Source organism: Paralichthys olivaceus, chromosome 5, assembly GCF_024713975.1.
Source record: "Paralichthys olivaceus isolate ysfri-2021 chromosome 5, ASM2471397v2, whole genome shotgun sequence".
Lineage (NCBI taxonomy): Eukaryota > Metazoa > Chordata > Actinopteri > Pleuronectiformes > Paralichthyidae > Paralichthys > Paralichthys olivaceus.
The window spans coordinates 10,262,408-10,280,682 of record NC_091097.1 but is presented as its reverse complement, the minus strand read 5'-3'; the positions used below and the strand labels follow the sequence as shown (position 1 = coordinate 10,280,682).

Sequence of the window (18,275 nt, the reverse complement as noted above, 5' to 3'; positions counted from 1 at the left end):
GAGAGAGGGAGCGGGCTGTTGTTGCAGCAGTAAGTTGTGCACAAGCTGAGATACTGGTGTCACATTTGCAGTTGTCAAACATTGGGCTGCGAGAGAGATGAAGTCCATGACTCTGCAGTCTTTTTTCTTCTTTTTTAATAATGAAATATAAATCACGAGTGAAGTCATGCGGACACTGAATATTTGGGTCAAACTGACGCAGGACTTCAAAGTGTCACTTTGCTGGCAGGAGTCCAGTCTGCTCCGCTAATCTGGTATCACCCAACCAGACAATGTCACTGGAGGTCAGACATTCAATATAAAAGCTTAATGCCCAGACTGACAGTGAATAGATTATAATAACAACTACAATGCAGAATGTTGTACTAAAACCCAATCTAGTTTTGTGTTGGGATGTTACAAAGCATATTTACTTAGTTACTGTAGTTAAGTATATATTTAATGTATTTATACTTTACTTAAGTAGATTTAATTAACTTTTACTCCACTTAATATATAAGTATCTGTACTTTCTACTCTTTTAAAGTAATCCCCTGATCCAATCAGAGTGGGTAGGTAACATTAGACCCGCCCTTTTCAGTGACTGCAAATGGATTCAGAAGAGACCACAGCCGAGACTCAGCCATAATGAAGTACTAGACCGTTGCATTAGGGAATAGGATACACTTGGCAAGTACTTTTACTTTGAATACTTAATGCTGATTTATTTAAAAGCAAGTATTTTACTCAAGTTGAAAAGTAAATGCGTACTTATACTACATTTCTGTCTTTTTATTTGTACTGTCACTTAAGTAAAATGTTTGAGCACTTTCTCCACCACTGCTAGTTTTTCTTCTTCTACCATTCCTGACTACTTTATTGTGGCATAAATGATGCAGGAACTGGACCAGTGTCCTTCTGTGAACCGATGAATTGAGAAATAGCTGTCAGCAAGGCCTAGACCGTGTTTAAATATTAACACATTGGTGATGACCTCTGCTGCCCCGTCAACTCTGAGGTTTTCCTTCTGTCCCTGCCCAGATATACTGACAACGCTTCCCATCATCACTTGGGCTAAAACAGAAGCTTGTGGTGTGTCAAACTGGCAACACAAAACAGATGTGGTCACTGGACGAGGACTTTTTTCCTCTCTTTTTCAAAGAGTTGTAACCAGAGAAGTGAGGACATGACCCGCTGTGGCTGCTCAAGGGCTCAAAACCCCCGGATGTGACTTAATGACTATGTGTAACAATGCCATCTTGTGAGGCATTTAGTAAATGAGACAGGAAAAGGACGGGAAAGGGAGAAAAAAATAAATGAATTTGTTTTTGTAACGGCTCAGTAGCTGAGGAGACGGCCCTCTTATATATTTGTGCTTTGTAGAAAGTTGGTTATTGCTCCCAGTCCTCTACGTTTTTGTTAGTTATTTGTTTAAACGGCAGATCACCACAAAACTTGGTGGAAGTATGTAGTATGGGTCAAGAAAGAACCCATTACAATTTGTTGCAGATCCAGGATTTTTTTTTCGTTTTCTTTAACATCTAAGATTTTTCGTTGATTTCCCAGAGAATTATGTGTGAATCATATTTCGGGAGGTTAGAATTGATGAGTGTGTGCAATTTTGTGCAGATCCCAAAAATATCAGGATCTTGTGGGTTTGAATTTGGTTTTGTAGGGGTGTAGGATTTTTTTCAGCCGCTGTATGGAAAGAAATAGAGCTGGAAACCGGTAACTACCACCAATGTGTAGCCGAGATAACTTGATGTGGCTTTTTGTTTTAATTTAAGGGGATGGTTGGGCCTTGCCGGAGGTATGCACTCTACTGAGGACAACTCTAGTTATTTTGTATATTTGCTCTTGTCTATAGAGTAAAAAAGATTTAAATTCATAACAGTGCATAGCCACACATAGTTTTTGTGAGATACTACCATATTTGAAGTGAGAATAATGTCTGTATTCTTTTAAAAGGTAAAGGAGTTCACGTTAAATGAGAATGATGGGAATGAAGAAAACAACAGGAAATGAACCAGCAGGCCCAGAGAAGTGAGGTTAGGTGGTGGGACAGTAAAACGTAGGGGTGGTGATAACAAGGCTGCAGCTGCAGGCAGGCTGTCTGATGCTGACGTTTACTGTGCACCTCCTGTGGTCTGTCATGGGAATGTATGCACAGTCATTATACTCTGATAAATGGCTTCTGGAAGCAGAACAACTTTTAACCACCAAGAGGGATTAGGTTTGATTTTAACTGTAGAATTAAGGGATTATGTTTTTAAGACTGCAAAACTTCCTCAAGCTGCAGCTTGAGTACTTAGTGCTTTTTTCAAACGGCTCCGTGAACTATTTTGGGGAAGTGATCAGCAGCTGAAGAGTGTTCTCGCTTGACTTTCTAATGAACTGAAATATGTGAACGCCCATGCTTGACTGAACTCAGGGGCCTCAGCACCCTCTTGTGAAGCAGTTCTGCAGCACAAATCATTGTAATCATCATGTTTACGGCTGCAATAATAGCATTAGATTGTGATCATGTGTTTTTATGACTGTTACCTAAGATGACATGTGATTTCTAATTCTTTGAAACTCATTACAATAACATGGTTTTTCTCATTTTCCCTCTCTCTGTAGCTGGCAGGCCTGGGGTGGGACAGAGAACATGGCTGAACCACGGCGAGAGAGCACCAGCAGCCTGCAGAGGAAGAAACCTCCCTGGCTCAGGCTGGACATTCCCACGGCTCAGATGTCACTGGACGAGCATCCCACTTTTGTCCAGGTGCTCTTCTCTCGCCGAATCACCCCTCTCATCATAATTTTTGTCCTGACTTGTTTTTTAACTTTTCCTTCTGGCCTTGTGTCCTGTTCCTTGCAGCCCACGAAGAGGCAGGGGTTCCTGCGCAGTATCAGCATGCCAGTGGAGACCTCTCACCTCCAGTCCCCGCCCCGCGACTTCTTTGACACCCGGCGGCCTGTCTTGCAACGCCAGTCATCCATCACTCAGACCATAAAGAGGTACAGGCAGCTGGCAATACACTGGATTGATTCAATATATTGGACATATTAATGTGTGTGATATAGCATGAACTCATTCAATATCCCAAGCTTTATGGTTGTGTTGACAGTGTAGCTTGCAAGTAGTGTTGCTGCTTACATCTGGTAGACAACAGTGTGTGTGTGTTGGTTTATGGAATAAAATGTTTTATATATATAAGTTTCATGAGCTGCAGTAAATGGAGAATATTGGCTGCCTGTGTCCCATTGCATAACTCTTCCGCATGTCACAGTGTTTCTGCTTTCCTTACCTTTTTACCAGTTGCATGGCTGTTTCTGATTAACAACCTCAGTACCATCTGCCTGGTTGGAACTTTCCTAATGTTTTAATCTGGATGAAAAACTGCTTTGCTCTCGGTGCTCGACAGCCCCTCTTCCAGCTGCCACTTTCCTTCTCACTGCCTTGTTGTTGTCTTTTCTCTTTTCCTCCTTCTTTCCTCTGTCCCTCGTCGCCTCCCTCTGGCCCCTGCTCTGCCTGGTCACAGCAGCAGAAGGGTGCACTTTGAGCGGATTAACACGGTGCCTATTAAGGGCCAGCGAGCTGCTCGCCGCAGCACCAGGAAACACCACTCGCTCTCCAGAACCCTGCTCAGGTACGGCAGGATGTCCCCCCCCCCCCACAAGACCGCAGGTGTTAGGGTCAGGATGAAGGTCTGGTGTTTGCTCACTTGTTTACAATGAGAGAACAAGTGAGTATATTCTCCCACATCACTAGATTCACAAGAATTGTTATCGCAGCTGTGTTTTTTTTTAAATGAGTCATAAGAAGATCTGAAACCAAGAGCTGTAATTTCCCTTTTACAAGTTCCTCTTGATTTCTCAGTCACAGTAAAGATGCAGCCTGGCAGCAGGGGGTGGGGGTGTCACTCATTTCCTTACACTTGACGTCAAACAGCATCCAACACAAATAGGTGTTTCATCGGAGCAGAACTTTTCTCAACGCCTCTTTAGTTTTTATGTTCAGCTCAAGGACTTTAAATAAGGATGGGCAACGCTTCTCCAATTCAATCCAAAACCAAACCGCCAAAATATCCCAAATACGAATGCTTGTGCACCGGTACAGTAGCATCAGATAACAAAACACCAAACGTACCAGAAAAAATGATCAATGAGGTTTCTGCTGTTTTTTCCCTGTTAGAATTTTGAAAGTATTTTGATAGTTTTCCTCACTCTAGTCGAGGGTTAAGGACAGAGAATGTTGCACCTTGTCAAGTCCACATGAGGTAAATTGTGATTTGTGAATAGATTGGCTGACCTAAAATAACAGAAACTAAGAAAAATGTATCTGATTGGTGCTTTGACTTTTTAGTTTGGGCCACCTCCCATCGATTAACATGGAGGACAGCAGGATTTATGACCTATACTGGCGAGACTGAGGCACTTTGACTTCACTTTTGGGGATCAGTCATCTCAAGGATTGTCAGGGCTGTGTCCACTGGTGCTATTCTAGAATATCAGCTATTAACTTTCCACTGACTCATTCTTAAAGAACAGAGGACTGGTGAGAATTATTCACTGAAAGAACCAGTGAGCTGAGTAAGAAATAGATTCTCACCTAATACATGGAACTGTCTCTTTGCAGCTGGTGATTAGTCAGAAAAAGCAGCTTGCTTGTTTGAATATTTCTTTGAAGAATGTTTTCACTTCCACTTCCTGGCCTCAGGGTGCAGCAACGTTGTTTGCTCTGGTACTTATTAGGCCTCGACTACCAGCAACTTGATTGCATGTGTATTCATCGTGGTTTAACAGAGAGTGGAGAGGGTCACACACACAAAAAAGAAAAGCTCTGGAAAAATCCTGCATTCTCTTTGTTAATTGGATTTGGTGTCTGCTCGTGTCAGTTAAGATTAGGAACATGTGAATAAATAGGATTTTATTCGCACCATCAGAACTACTGTAATCCTCTCTTTCTCTGAGCATTAAGGCTTTGGGAGTGTGTGACTGTGCACCATGCATTCAGTGTGTTAGAAGTTGTGTCTACCTACATGCTGTCTGTCCTCTTTCCCAGTGTTCGGACAAACATAAAACGTGCCCAGGCATATTCCCTTTTACTGCTCTTATTACATACACTATCTACTGTATGTCATCCAGGGGAGTGCGGGCTTATCAGTCTCTTGCATGTTTGCCGATCCACTCCTCCATATACAGAGGGTTAGCAATCTCTTTTTCAAGTGTCACTGTGCCAGATAGGACTTCATCTCTGCCTGTGAGAAATGAAGCATTATGCACCGGGGTCCAAAAGTCTGAGACCACCGTTTCCCTGCTTTATCTTGAGTTTTGTGACCCAGAACTGAAAGCGCAGTGTTTGTGGCATTAGGGGAACAGCAGACTGGTTTGGAGTCAGCAAAGATGGCGATGCCACTCAGAAATGGCAGAGGAAAAGTCTACGCCACTGCAGCCTGCGCTACGGGAAGCTGAAGCCGCAGGTGATACGAGAGATGGATCTGCCCAGCCAGGACAACATTTCCTTAACCAGCACAGAGACCCCGCCTCCACTCTATGTCCCCTCCTCACAGCATGGCATGCAAAAGGTGAGGAAATGTTGTTTTTCACATCAATAATTTTTGTTATGAAAGTCGTGAAAACAGTCAACAATTATATTCTTGAATATAATATATTCTAGAGCATGTGTTGAATGTCTTTTGATAATTCATATGAGAAATCAAATTACCATCCTGTGGTTGTCAGCCTGCGCTAACGTGCAGTTTCAGTCTACCTACGTTTTTTCCAGATTCATTAGCTCATCATGACATTTGTTCTTTGACTCCTAATATTATAGTAGAATTAAAAACTAAATCAAAATTTGAGAAAAAATCCTGAAAGGCAGACTTGGTCAAGAGGCCAACAACTATTTGGAAAGGCCCCTGTGACCTTTGACCACCCAAAATCAATCAGGTAATCCATGAGTTGAAGTGATTATTGTACCAAATTTAAAAGGATTCTCTTGAGACATTCTTAAGATAAACATTTCACGAGGCAAAAAAGGGTTTTGTGAGGTCCTAGTGACCTTGACCTTTGAGCTTGACTACCAATATCTAATCAGTTCATCCTTGAGTCCAACTGAACGTTTGTACCAAATTTGAAGAAATTCCCTCTAAGTGCTCTTAAGATATCGTGTTCACAATTTTGGTAAGCATGGACAACCCGAAAACATAATTTCTCAGGTCACTGCCTGTCGCTGGCGTGTATTGATATTCTGCTCTTTCTAATTACTGTCTTCGCCCCTTTTGGTCTCCAGATTGTGGACCCATTGGCACGAGGGCGAGCCTTCCGTATGGTGGAGGAGATTGACGGCTACAGCGTACCTCAAACCCCCATCACCCCCGGTGCTGCCTCCCTCTGTTCCTTCACCAGCTCCCGCTCAGGTCTCAACCGACTGCCTCGCCGGCGTAAGAGGGAGTCAGTGGCAAAGATGAGCTTCAGGGCTGCAGCAGCATTGGTCAAAGTGAGTGAGAGAGATGAAACCCCCCCTACCCCGATCAGATCGAATACAAATGTGTACAAAAAATAGCACATGATGAATAAACAAACTTCCTGTACTTTATAGGCCTTCATTGTTGCTGTGTTACTTTGTGAAGGAAACATTGCAGCTGTGAAGCAGATTTGTTTGTTTGTGTGGTTCTCAGGGGCGCTCGTTACGGGAGAGCACTCTGAGACGGGCCCAAAGACGAAGCTTTACCCCTGCCAGCTTCATGGAGGAAGATGTGATGGACTTTCAAGATGAGCTGGACACATCATTCTTCGCCAGAGTAATTCAAAAAACAACTATAATCTTATTCTGCTGTTTTTGCGATGAAACCCTATTTTTTTTTTTTTATTTATAAATGAATAATAATTCTAGTTTTACAAAACCACAAGAGATTGTGTTTTTTTCTGATCAGCAGTTTTCTTTTCACAGGATGTTCTGATGCAGGAGGAGTTGTCCACGTACGCAGACGAGGTGTTCGAGTCACCGTCTGAGGCGGCCGTGAAGGAGGCGGAGCCCAGCAGCAAGATGGACGAGATGGAGCTGACAGGCAGCGCCCTCGATAAGACAGAGCTGGAGAGAAGTCACCTCATGCTGTGAGTAACTGTGCAACTGTGGCCGCAGTGTCAGTTTTACAAGCTATGGTGAAACAAAGTTTTTAAAATAATCACATCACAAAAAACTGAATTAATCCCTGCAGGGAAACTGCGTGTGAGACAGGAAATAAATAAAAAGTGTAAAACTAAAAACAACGATGGTAATAATATTAAGAAATACACATTAAGTGCATAGAAAAATGTACAAATGCATAGGTGTATCATGTGTGGTGAGTAACACTGATCCATCTTAGTTGAAACCAGTTTCAAGTAATTATTATTATTGATGTCACTGGTGATAAAGCCATGTCTTAACTCTTACAAGTACAAAGTGATAAAAATCAATTTCAAAAGTCTCAGAAAAGGCTCAACCTGATACAGAAAACCAGAGGAATGTCATATTATTTCTTCATCCTTGCGGTTATAAACCTCTCTTCATATTCGTCTCCCTCTTTCCTCCCCTCTGTTATCTCCCGCAGACCTCTGGAGCGAGGGTGGCGTAAAGCCAAAGAAGGAACTCCGGGACCACCAAAGGTGCCGTTGCGGCAGGAGGTGGTGAGTGTTAACGGACAGAGGCGAGGCCAGCGCATCGTCATACCTGTCAAGAAGCTCTTCGCCCGGGAGAAGAGGCCGTATGGGCTGGGCATGGTGGGGAAGCTCACGAACCGCACCTACCGCAAGCGTATTGACAGCTACGTCAAGAGGCAGATAGAGGACATGGATGACCATAGGTACCGCACCACATATCTGATTGCTCTTTATCTCCATTTCCCTCAGTGGACACTGATGAATGATGAGTGCTGCTGTTCTATTTTTTTAGTTTTTTTTTTTTTAAAGTACATTCCTTCTTTTTCTTTAGGCCTTTTTTTACATACTGGATCACCTTTGTCCATCTGCTCATCACTATCTTGGCTGTATGCATCTACGGTATTGCACCAGTGGGCTTCTCCCAGCATGAGACGGTTGATTCTGTGAGTCAGAACGCTCTGATGAATGATTTATTCAACATATCATCAAAAAGATCTCCCCTCATTACTACATTCACATCTAATTTGAAAGATTTTTGTGTTTCGATGTCTTCTGATGTAGGTTTTAAGAAACAAAGGCGTGTATGAAAATGTCAAGTTTGTGCAGCAGGAGAACTTCTGGATCGGGCCGGGTTCGGTGAGCTCTCCTCTCTGCATAATGTTTTCAACTGATGAAAATAACAAAAGCAATAAGAATGTAGAGCACACACCGCCACCAAGGCCGAACAATACTGCACTTAATTGTCTAGTTTATATAGTAGAAATATAAAATAAATAACATAAATCAGATCTGAATCAACCCAAAATATTTGTAAAATTGCGAAAGCAAATATGTTTTTACCTTCTTGAATCCACATTATCTCAGCTACACATTACTGGTAGCTGCAGGTTTCAAGCTCTATTTATAACGTGCATTGGCTGAAAAAAACAACAACTTGGATTTGAATTTGGTAATGGTAATTTTGTTGTGTCTATCCATTGCAGGAATCTCTGATCCACTTGGGGGCCAAATATTCTCCCTGCATGCGACAGGACAAGCAGGTGCATGAACTTATCAGGGAAAAGAGAGCTATTGAACGCAACTCTGCCTGCTGTGTGCGGAACGATCGCTCTGGCTGTGTCCAAACCTCAGAGGAGGAATGCTCGGTCTGTACACAAATCTAATTCATTGCTTTGTGTTCCTTGACCTTTATAAATTCAAATACAGTTCGAAGCTGTGGGCAGTTTTTAATCTGATGACTCTGCGGTTTTATTTCTAGAGTACTCTAGCTGTGTGGGTGAAGTGGCCGAAGCATTCCAGCACCCCCCTGTTAAACGGTGAAAACAGACAGTATGGCTCGGTGTGCCATCAGGACCCCAGGTTAGACGCACCAGGAGATGTTCCATTTAGAAGTTAAAGAATAGATTAACATTGTTACGTCATGTATGCATGTTGTTTGTCTCTTTACAGGATTTGTCTGGAGCCTGCCTCGGTGTCACCTCATGAATGGCCTGATGATATCACCAAGTGGCCGGTGAGTACAGTAAACCTTTCCCGGTGTTCAGATTTGAAGAGATCCCAGGTGACATTGGGGGAGAGCCTGCTTACACCCTGGACAGGTTGCCAGCATTTCACAGGGTCAACAAACAAGCATTCACACTCACATTCACACCTATTGGTAATTTAGACTCTTAACCTGTTAACCTAACCCCAGTCTGCATGTGTCTGCATGTGTTAACTCCACACAGACACTCCTCGGCCAGATATAGTAATAGATTATCTTTGTTTAGAGATTGACTTGTTTAGAGATTAGAAATAAATAAAGATTAAAGATAGAATAGTAGAATAAAGATTAATAAATAATAAAGATTAGAAAAAAATACATTTGTTTTACATTGTTCCTGGCAAATCATCAAATATGTATTGCACACATCAATACTGAGATAACTTGTGGATAATGTGACCAGTAGTGTAGTTCAATGGTCGATAAGATTGGAAAGGTTTTCTTTCTCAGTTATACACCACTGTATTTCTGTCTAAATAAAACACACTCCCTATGAAACCATGCTGGTTTCTTGGTCTTACATAGTTGTGCAAATAAGTCTTGGCTCCAGAGTTTTGTTTTGAATGGAAACTTAGATATATTAGGCGACATGGCGGTGCAGTGGTTACGCCTTACAGCACAAATCCCAGTTGGGCCTTTCTCTGTTTGCATGTTCTCCTTGCGTCAGCATTTTTTTTCCGTTTTCCTCCCACGGTCAAAAGCATGTGAGTGTGAATGGTTGTTTCTCTCTGTATGTCGGCCGTGCGACATGCTGGTGACGCTGGGTGAGGTCGCCAGCTGACGCATTTTGCCACTTTTAAAAGTTGTTTGAGATTAGGCATCAGTAGATATAAAGTGAATCAGCTGTTACATCAAACATCCTCATTGTGATTCAGCTTGAAATGTATCAAACTTTTAGGATTAACGCTCTGCTGTGTCTTTTAGATTTGCACCAGGTACAACACAGGGAACCACACCAACCTGCCTCATATAGACTGTACCATCACAGGCCGACCCTGCTGCATTGGAACCAAGGCGAGGTGAGAAAAACATTTACTAGTCTGAAATATGATGTGGTGACTGGTTTACAAGATTGCTAACTGCTGTTTGTATTTCTGTAAGGTGTGAAATCACATCCCGGGAATATTGCGACTTCATGAAGGGCTACTTTCATGAGGAGGCTACTCTCTGCTCTCAAGTAAGAATCCGTCTCCTTGGTGTGCACAAATGAAACTTTTTATTTTCTCGTGGGGATATAAAAAGGGGAGAAGCTGTTCAATGCAACAAGTTTTTGTGCTGCATCTGTTGCTGTTTTTAATCGAGTGTACTGTTTTGTGTGCCTCCTGAAAACTGAGTGAGAGCGAGAGCTCACCAAGCATTTCTATGTACTCCAGTTGCATGTTATTTGTGATCTTAGATTGTCACTTCAGTCGTATGAGTCGTATGACTGAGGAGCATTAATGAACATGCTCTCCTCTGTCCTTCTTCAGGTGCACTGCATGGATGATGTTTGTGGCCTGTTGCCTTTCCTCAACCCTGAGATTCCAGATCAATTTTACAGGCTGTGGCTCTCACTTTTCCTGCATGCTGGGTGAGTCGGCAGCTGTCATGATCATGAAAAGTGATTTTGCTTCATCAGATATCCATACAGCAAGATGGAATAGCATAAAAAGAAATCTTTTAAATCTGAGTGTAAAGCTTTTACTACCCAGAGTGCAAATAAAACAAAATCGACCCAGGAGTCACAATTTAGCAGCTGAGCTCTTCCTATGAATCAGTCGAAGCTACATTTTACAGAGCTGAAGGTCTGCTTAGTCTCAGTTTAACAGGCTCTGTCAGGGACATTGCACCCAGCAGCAAGGAGCAGGATGTTTAAAAGATCACATCATGTTTATGTTTGTCACACACGGAAAAGTGTGTGTGATAAAATATATTTATTTAAAGCAGCTGAGGAAACAAACCATGGACTGTATGTAAAGATGGTCTCCAAATGCCCAAGATGGCGGAGTTCATATCTGGGATGTTTCGGGTTCTTTTCTGGATAGTGGGAAGAAGTGGGAGATGTGTCGTCCATCTTTATCTACAGTCTGTTGAACAAACAATCATAGAGTGGCAAATATGTGACTTAACACATATTTAGATATTTATGTTGAAAAGAACCAATCCAATAATTCAGGTTATAGGCATAGCACTGCCCTACTGTACCGTACATAACTAAAATAAGTACATTTTACATGTCCACCAGCTGTCCTACAAAACTTCCATATGCCTAAAATGTGCATGCTGATGAACACATTCATCACTTGCAATTACAGACTTTGAATATCAGCGTGACAGCAGCACTGTGGTGTAGTTTGTAGCTGTCAGTCGGCACAAAGAGCTGACCTCACAGCTCAGAGGAGCAGTGCTTCATCTTCCTGCTGTCTGCTATCTGTCTCCTGGGTAATTAAACAAAGTGCCTTCGCTCCATGAACTCATTAAGCCTCGACGAGATAGAGTTCGATTTTGTTGATGGGCAAAGTCGGCTTTTCAGGGGGTTTGCCTCTTCAACGCAGACAGATTATCTTCCCCCGACAAGAGCGGCTTCCCATCCACAAACAACCGCATTGCAACATCACATTGCACGCACGTGAGCACGTTTTTCCCTCGTCTGTCCTCCCCAGGATCCTTCACTGCCTGGTGTCGGTGGCTTTCCAGATGACCATCCTGAGGGACCTGGAGAAGCTGGCGGGCTGGCTGCGCATCTCAATCATTTACATCATCAGTGGCATCACCGGAAACTTAGCTTCGGCCATCTTCCTGCCCTACAGAGCAGAGGTGATCACCTGTCAGATCCCCACACAACCGGAAAATATTATGAGGCTGAGATTTCTCTCTGCCAGATCATCATCACACCACATTACGAAAATAACTTTTAAATCATATCATACATTTTCTCCGGCTCACATCTCCCTCTGCTGTCTTCTTCTCAGGTGGGTCCAGCTGGCTCTCAGTTCGGGATCTTGGCCTGCCTGTTTGTGGAGTTGTTTCAGAGCTGGCAGATCTTGGCCCAGCCCTGGAGGGCCTTCACCAAGCTCCTGTGCGTGGTGCTCTTCCTCTTTGCCTTCGGACTGTTGCCCTGGATCGACAACTTCGCCCATATCAGCGGCTTCATCTCCGGCTTCTTCCTGTCCTTCGCCTTCCTCCCGTACATCAGCTTCGGCCGCATGGACCTGTACCGCAAACGCTGCCAGATCATCGTCTTCCTGCTGGTGTTTGTCGGCCTCTTCTCAGGCCTCGTGGTGCTCTTCTACGTCTACCCCATAAAGTGTGAATGGTGCGAGTTGCTCACCTGCATCCCCTTCACGGACAAATTCTGCGAGAAGTACGACCTGAACGCTCACCTTCACTGAGGGGCGGATAGCGTGAGCTCAACAGGGAGGCAACAGGTCAAAAAAAATAGATGTCAGGCAGTATGTGTCCCCACTCTGCTCCTGTGTGGCTGTGGACTGTCAACCCCCCCCCCGTCTGTGAACTATGAGAATATGCTTGTGCTTTTTTACTCTGTCATTATGAATACCTATGCCACTCATCATAAAAACTTCTTTTAATCACCTCCCAGTTCACTCCTTCACTGTCAAGTGAAACAAAGGTATGGCACTTCTGAACCTCGTCTCAGCTCCCAGCTGCCCTTTACACGTCAGGCAGGAATTACAGAAACCAGCGCTGGTACAAAGAGAAGGATTTTTTTATTTTTTACAATCACACTCCAGACATAGGTTTTATTATTATTATTATTATTATTATTATTATTATTATTATTATTATTATTCAAGCAACCTCATACTGAAGCAGGGACGAAAATCAAATATTGATACCTTTGGTGCCTTGTTGATAAAATGTACCAACTACTGCCATATTTTTGTTACCTTATGCTGAGCACTCGAATGTTTATTTGTTTTATTGCTTCTCAAGAAGTGATGATTGTTTTGAACACGGTAGTGTTTTAGCTACCTGCCTACTCACATGTAACTGAAAACAACAGTAAAAAAAACAACTACAAAATCAAATGTGTGTGACTTTCTCTTAATTACCAGAAACGACTTTTGAAGGTTGAAAGAGTTTATTCACATGAAGCAACATAGAATCGGAGCATTATTAGATTCTACATGATCAATATATAGATCCTCAAATTACTCTATATTACTGTAATCACACTGAATGGTTTACAAAAATAGAATAGTATTCATACCACAACTCTATTTTTTTTCCTATTTGTTACCTTGATTAAATTACAAACCATGAAATATGAATGATTAGATGGTAAAACAGTTTAGAGCTTACAATATGTTACTGGTTGTTACCAGTAGGAAAAGGAAAATAATTGAATGTCTGTTAAGCCCAATTATCATCTCCAAAGCCGCTGTTTCGTATCTTTTCTTGCATGAAGAAGGGAATCCACTCTCTGTCCGTTCTGGCCTAACACAGTCGTCACTCCTCGCTCAGTGGGTCAAAGCAAGCTTTGAGCTGCACATGAGGATACTGAACCCAGTCCACTGGTGTTTACTGGCCCTGCGCTTCAATCTCTCCATCTGTCAACTGGGTTTTCTAAATCTCTTCTGCCCTGAGTCTGTTAATGTGGGTGAGTAAGTCGAAGCATTAGGTTGGTCTTTGGAATTGAGGGACTAACAGCCACTGTTCCTCCTGGTGTATGCCTGCCCACCGATCGTGTACTCCATCTCATGGAAGTGCATGTTGGACACGGAGATGGCTGATGGGCCCTTCTCTTTGAAGCCAGCCTTGAGGTAGAAAGGCACCAGGAAGTCCTCGCAAATCAGCAGAGCTCGTCGGAGGCCCGGTACGCAACGCAGGTACTGCAAATAGCGCCACAAGAGGATGGAGCCCTTGCCTTGCTGGCGGCAGTGGCGGTGCACCGACAGCACATGGATGTGCACAGCGGGGGTGTCTGGAACGTGCTGAGTCATGGCCTCCTGGAGGAGAATGATTACACAGAAGCATTAATGAACAAGTACAGTAATTTGCATGGCGTTTGGCATATTTTCTTTTACACATGTTCTGTGAAATGACATACTTGTGAAAGCCTCTCCTTGTCCCAGCCCGAGCCAATGATGAAAGCCACCAGCTGTCCCTCTTCAAACCAGCCCAGTGAGAGCTCAGGGCACTGACTCAGGAAGTTCAGCACCTCATCCAGGGTGAGGGGACACTCTCCAGACACAGAGACGAATGCTGGGAAGGGGGGGGGGGGGAACCAGTTTATACAGTGGATCATGTCCTGGGACTTAACATAAAGACAGGATGAAAGAAATGTATTCTCTTTGAAGTTAGAACTGGAACAAAGAGCCCAAAACCAGTGTTTGAGATGCAAAATGCAGAATATTTCACTTATCATCTGTCAAATCAGTTAAATCTTTGTGATTTACCTTCTCTCTCAATCTCAAACACACTGATGGCGTCCTGTGGCGTGAGGTTCCTGAACTCGCTGGCAGGGAGCGTGTGTCGTCTTTGTTGCAGAGGGCTGACCACCCTCACAGGCGACTTCAGGAAGAAGGGCTTGAGGAAGGGTGAGCGGCTGACCGGCTGTGCCATGATGTCTCAATGCTTTACTCAACAGGAAGTTGCAATTCTGTTGTTCTGTCTTCTTCTTTTGTCCAGAGCTTTTTCCTATAACTCTATATTGGTGTAGTGGAGGAGAAGTGACAGCAAGAAAAACCTCCCCCGTTCTCTGCGGTTGCCACAGCTCTGACAGTGATGCAGCAGGGGAAGATGCTGACCTTTGTGTCCCTCCTGCTCTGTTGTCTTCCTCCTCTTCTGTGTCTCTGAACCCTGAATGCTGTGAGGTGGTCACTTCAAAGTAGGTTAGCTGTCGGTGCACGTGCCTCCAAAGTCTCTAAATCCGCTCTCAAATGACTTACATGCTGTTCTGAGGGGAGGGGGGGTTCCTATGTTAATAAACTAAGAGACAACTCCCGATTTGCATAAATGACAGTTTACATATTTAGACATAAGTATATGAATTAGACAATTCATATACTTATACTTACCATAACAGAATAGTTATAGCAATAAAATCTCCTACACCAAAAACTAAGAAAATAATAATAAGAAATCATAATAATAGTAATAAGAATAATAATGACTATTTATAATACACTTTAAAAAACTAATGTAAACAAATTAACACAAGAGATAATGGATACAATCAAACAATGAAATAAACAAACAAGCATCTAGTTATCTTATTTTATTTTTAATGCTAAAAAATAAAATACGATAAAGCAATTAAAATTTTTAATTAGACACACATTTAACAGGATAGTTTTAGCAATAATTTGTTTGTGTCCCATACCTCAAAACACAAAGAAATTATTATTATTATTTTAATTATTTTTTATTTTAATTTTTAATTTTTCACTGTGGTAAGAATCTTTTGTTAATGATAAGATTTTACACCAGGTCCAACAAAAAAGTCCAAAGAGACTTATCTCTCTCAGAGAAAACACCGGATATGATGATGTGGGCATGACTTGGTATTTATCAAGCACGTGTGCAGGACAGACATGTATGTTAACATGTGCACTACAGATTCAGGTGTGTCTGCATGTTTTCAGTTACCAAGGGCATGTGAGTTAAATTAACTGTATCAAGTGATGGGGGGGATTTGTGTGGATTGCTGTTGAGATGATTTCATGCCTCAAAGAGGTTTAGAACTGACTAATTAAATGAGAGAGCACTTGCCTGACTGGCCTGAGGTAAACCTATTTACACACAACTCCTGGCTCAAGGCTCGGACATGATATTATTTCTAAAGCGATCAAACCGAAATAGATTTGTTTTAAGGATTATTGTCTCATCCCACTGCCTTCTTATAGCCTCCCCTACAAGTGATGAATGGGAAATCTTTATTTTGAGCCATCCACAACATCACCCAGCCCACTGACCAATCACAGACACGACAACATCTCTGCTCATGAGATCATCAGATGTCAGAGGTGAGCACGTACACAGTTGTCCACAGATGAAATTACCTTTGTCAATCCGTGTGGACAGACAGTCTTAGAAATATTTCCTCGTGGTCTGTTAGAGCCAAGTAAATGACAAGGTCGGATTTTTAGAATCCCAGAAACATGTTTCAGCTTTTCAGACAAGCTAATCAATTAAAAAACGAGAAACAGGACTTAATTACAACATGTGAGAGCTCAAACTTTATATGCACACAGTATAAAGTCAACCCCTGACCTTCTCTCTTCTCATCTCTCATAGTGTGCGGGCGTGTGTGTGTGTGTGCTCGTGCTTGTGCGTGTGCATGTGTGTGTGTGTGTATACACAAATATTTCCCTCAGTGTATTATGTTTTTATAGGCGAGCGTGAGGCCACAGTGTAACTGAATCCTTATTAAACTTTCCACTGGTGTACACCTGTTGGTACAGCTGAGCAGAGAGCAGCAGTTAACCATTAACACAGAGGAATGTCATTATGTTTGAAATATGAAACACATTACACAGATTTTAAAGAGTGATGGAGCCTGAAAATTCATCTTAAAGTGAAGGGGCCCTCATCAGTCGCCCATTGCAATGTGTGTGTGCTTCACCTGCAAATCAACTACAGCAGTTATAGCTGTAGATTCCATTTCTATCATTAGAAAACAAAGTGAAAAACATAAAAGTAGCATATAATTGTTAAGTTACAGCTTACATATATTTTTTTCATGTTGCTGAAAATTATAAGTCACAGCAGATTGTAATTTGATATAATAGGTTTCTACTTACAAGCATTTCCAATTCAAACCAACTCGACAATTTAGATTTAGATCCACCAATGTGACCACTTTTATTATATACACAAATATTTTACATTAAAAGGAGAAGTTTTAAGATGTATTTTCATTTAGTAAGAATTCTGAAATTGAACTGCTACTAAAACACAGTGCTTGCCTTTGATAGTTATGAGGGGCATTTGTGGTTCAACACCATCACTGTGAGGACATTTTGACTTTGTGAGGACATTTTTTCTGGTCCTCACCAATTCAAAGGGTTGTTTGAGGTTAGGATTAGATGAGGGTTAGGCATTTAGCTGTTATGGTTAAGGTCAGGGTCAGGGGCTGAGGAATGTATTATGTCAATGATTGTCCTCACTAAGATAGAAGTACAAATGTGTGTGTGTGTTTGTGTGTGTGTGTGTGTGTGCTAGTATTCATCCACTTGTCTCTGAGTCAGCTCTATAGTTAATTTGTTGACAGCACAGGTTGTACTATTTTATCCTCCAGCCTTCTGGTACTTGAGGTGGTTTATTCACCAGCGTCACTGACCCCAAATAAACCAACTCAAACCCTGACAGATATTCATCTCAACACTTTAAGATATTAGCAACATACAGTATATCGAGTACGATATAAAGCTGTAGTTTAATAAAAAGCAGGGTTTTGGAGATATTTTAACATACAGGACCATTAATCAGAAATGAGAGGTCCACAGTTGCTTCAGGTAGATGAACTTAGAGTCTGACCACATGGTTTTAGTGCAGTCAATGGTTCATGTGTTTTATCCAAATAAAACACAGTTAAACCAAATTCCACAAGACAATTGTTTCCAGCTCGACCAGCAGAGGGCAGTGTTTACCCTGATTGTGGACTCAACATTTTCAGGTTTATACCTATATACAGTCTATGGTTTATACGCAGAATATAGAAAATAGTGGTCGTTTTAAAGTTGGCTCTAGTTTTCAAATTAAAAAGATGCATATTCGTAGTTCTAATATTCATCAAAAAAAGGACGAAAGTTACTTTAACACAGAACCTTTTTAAGATACCCCCCCTACACACACAGAAACACACGTCATACTTGTGTGAAACAGAGCATTTATTTAAGTACTGAGATGTAATATTTTTCTGGGGCTGGCATAGAAGGAAGATGAACACAAACAGCATCTGTAAATATCTTAAAAAGTTTGTGTTTATAAACCTTTGTGAGGCCAACCTGTGATTTTTTTTTGTTACAATCCTTGGTGTTACTTTTAAATAATTTCCTATTACTTATCTTTATGTGTTTTACATTGCGTCATATTAATCTGAGAGTATACTTTGTACCGAGCATAAATATAATTTGCAGAGAAATGACTGGGAAGCACTGGATCAGAAAACAAGTGG

At 42.0% G+C, this 18,275-nt stretch overlaps 2 protein-coding genes and 1 long non-coding RNA gene across 5 annotated transcripts in view; 1 reads left to right on the top strand and 2 right to left on the bottom strand.

Moving 5' to 3' along the window:
• Positions 1 to 13,182, top strand: part of rhbdf1a (rhomboid 5 homolog 1a (Drosophila)) — a 28,930-nt gene extending 15,748 nt beyond the window's left edge. The window contains exons 2-19 of one of the 3 annotated variants that reach the window (XM_069525629.1): positions 2,602 to 2,746; positions 2,843 to 2,982; positions 3,510 to 3,614; positions 5,339 to 5,552; positions 6,260 to 6,466; positions 6,648 to 6,770; positions 6,920 to 7,083; positions 7,563 to 7,814; positions 7,943 to 8,054; positions 8,173 to 8,247; positions 8,595 to 8,756; positions 8,870 to 8,970; positions 9,061 to 9,124; positions 10,079 to 10,173; positions 10,256 to 10,331; positions 10,624 to 10,724; positions 11,797 to 11,950; positions 12,106 to 13,182. In XM_069525629.1, the coding sequence (XP_069381730.1) occupies positions 2,630 to 2,746; positions 2,843 to 2,982; positions 3,510 to 3,614; positions 5,339 to 5,552; positions 6,260 to 6,466; positions 6,648 to 6,770; positions 6,920 to 7,083; positions 7,563 to 7,814; positions 7,943 to 8,054; positions 8,173 to 8,247; positions 8,595 to 8,756; positions 8,870 to 8,970; positions 9,061 to 9,124; positions 10,079 to 10,173; positions 10,256 to 10,331; positions 10,624 to 10,724; positions 11,797 to 11,950; positions 12,106 to 12,525 (2,682 nt within the window). In that variant the 5' untranslated portion in view covers positions 2,602 to 2,629 and the 3' untranslated portion in view covers positions 12,526 to 13,182. Of the gene's footprint in view, positions 1 to 2,601; positions 2,747 to 2,842; positions 2,983 to 3,506; positions 3,615 to 5,338; positions 5,553 to 6,259; positions 6,467 to 6,647; positions 6,771 to 6,919; positions 7,084 to 7,562; positions 7,815 to 7,942; positions 8,055 to 8,172; positions 8,248 to 8,594; positions 8,757 to 8,869; positions 8,971 to 9,060; positions 9,125 to 10,078; positions 10,174 to 10,255; positions 10,332 to 10,623; positions 10,725 to 11,796; positions 11,951 to 12,105 lie in introns of all 3 variants that reach the window. The other 2 variants (XM_020094809.2, XM_020094811.2) reach the window with 2 other exon arrangements.
• On the bottom strand, positions 1,749 to 3,720 carry LOC138407856 (uncharacterized). Its single transcript, XR_011241179.1, has 2 exons — positions 3,273 to 3,720; positions 1,749 to 3,003 (listed from the first exon to the last, which is right to left on the bottom strand). It is a non-coding gene; the product is annotated as an uncharacterized lncRNA (long non-coding RNA).
• Positions 13,183 to 13,216: 34 nt separating the features above from the next.
• On the bottom strand, positions 13,217 to 14,962 carry aanat2 (arylalkylamine N-acetyltransferase 2). Its single transcript, XM_020094646.2, has 3 exons — positions 14,554 to 14,962; positions 14,205 to 14,359; positions 13,217 to 14,103 (listed from the first exon to the last, which is right to left on the bottom strand). Exons 1-3 carry the CDS (start codon positions 14,717 to 14,719, stop codon positions 13,798 to 13,800), a joined length of 627 nt encoding a protein of 208 aa, XP_019950205.2. The 5' UTR covers positions 14,720 to 14,962; the 3' UTR covers positions 13,217 to 13,797.
• Positions 14,963 to 18,275: the final 3,313 nt, after the last annotated feature.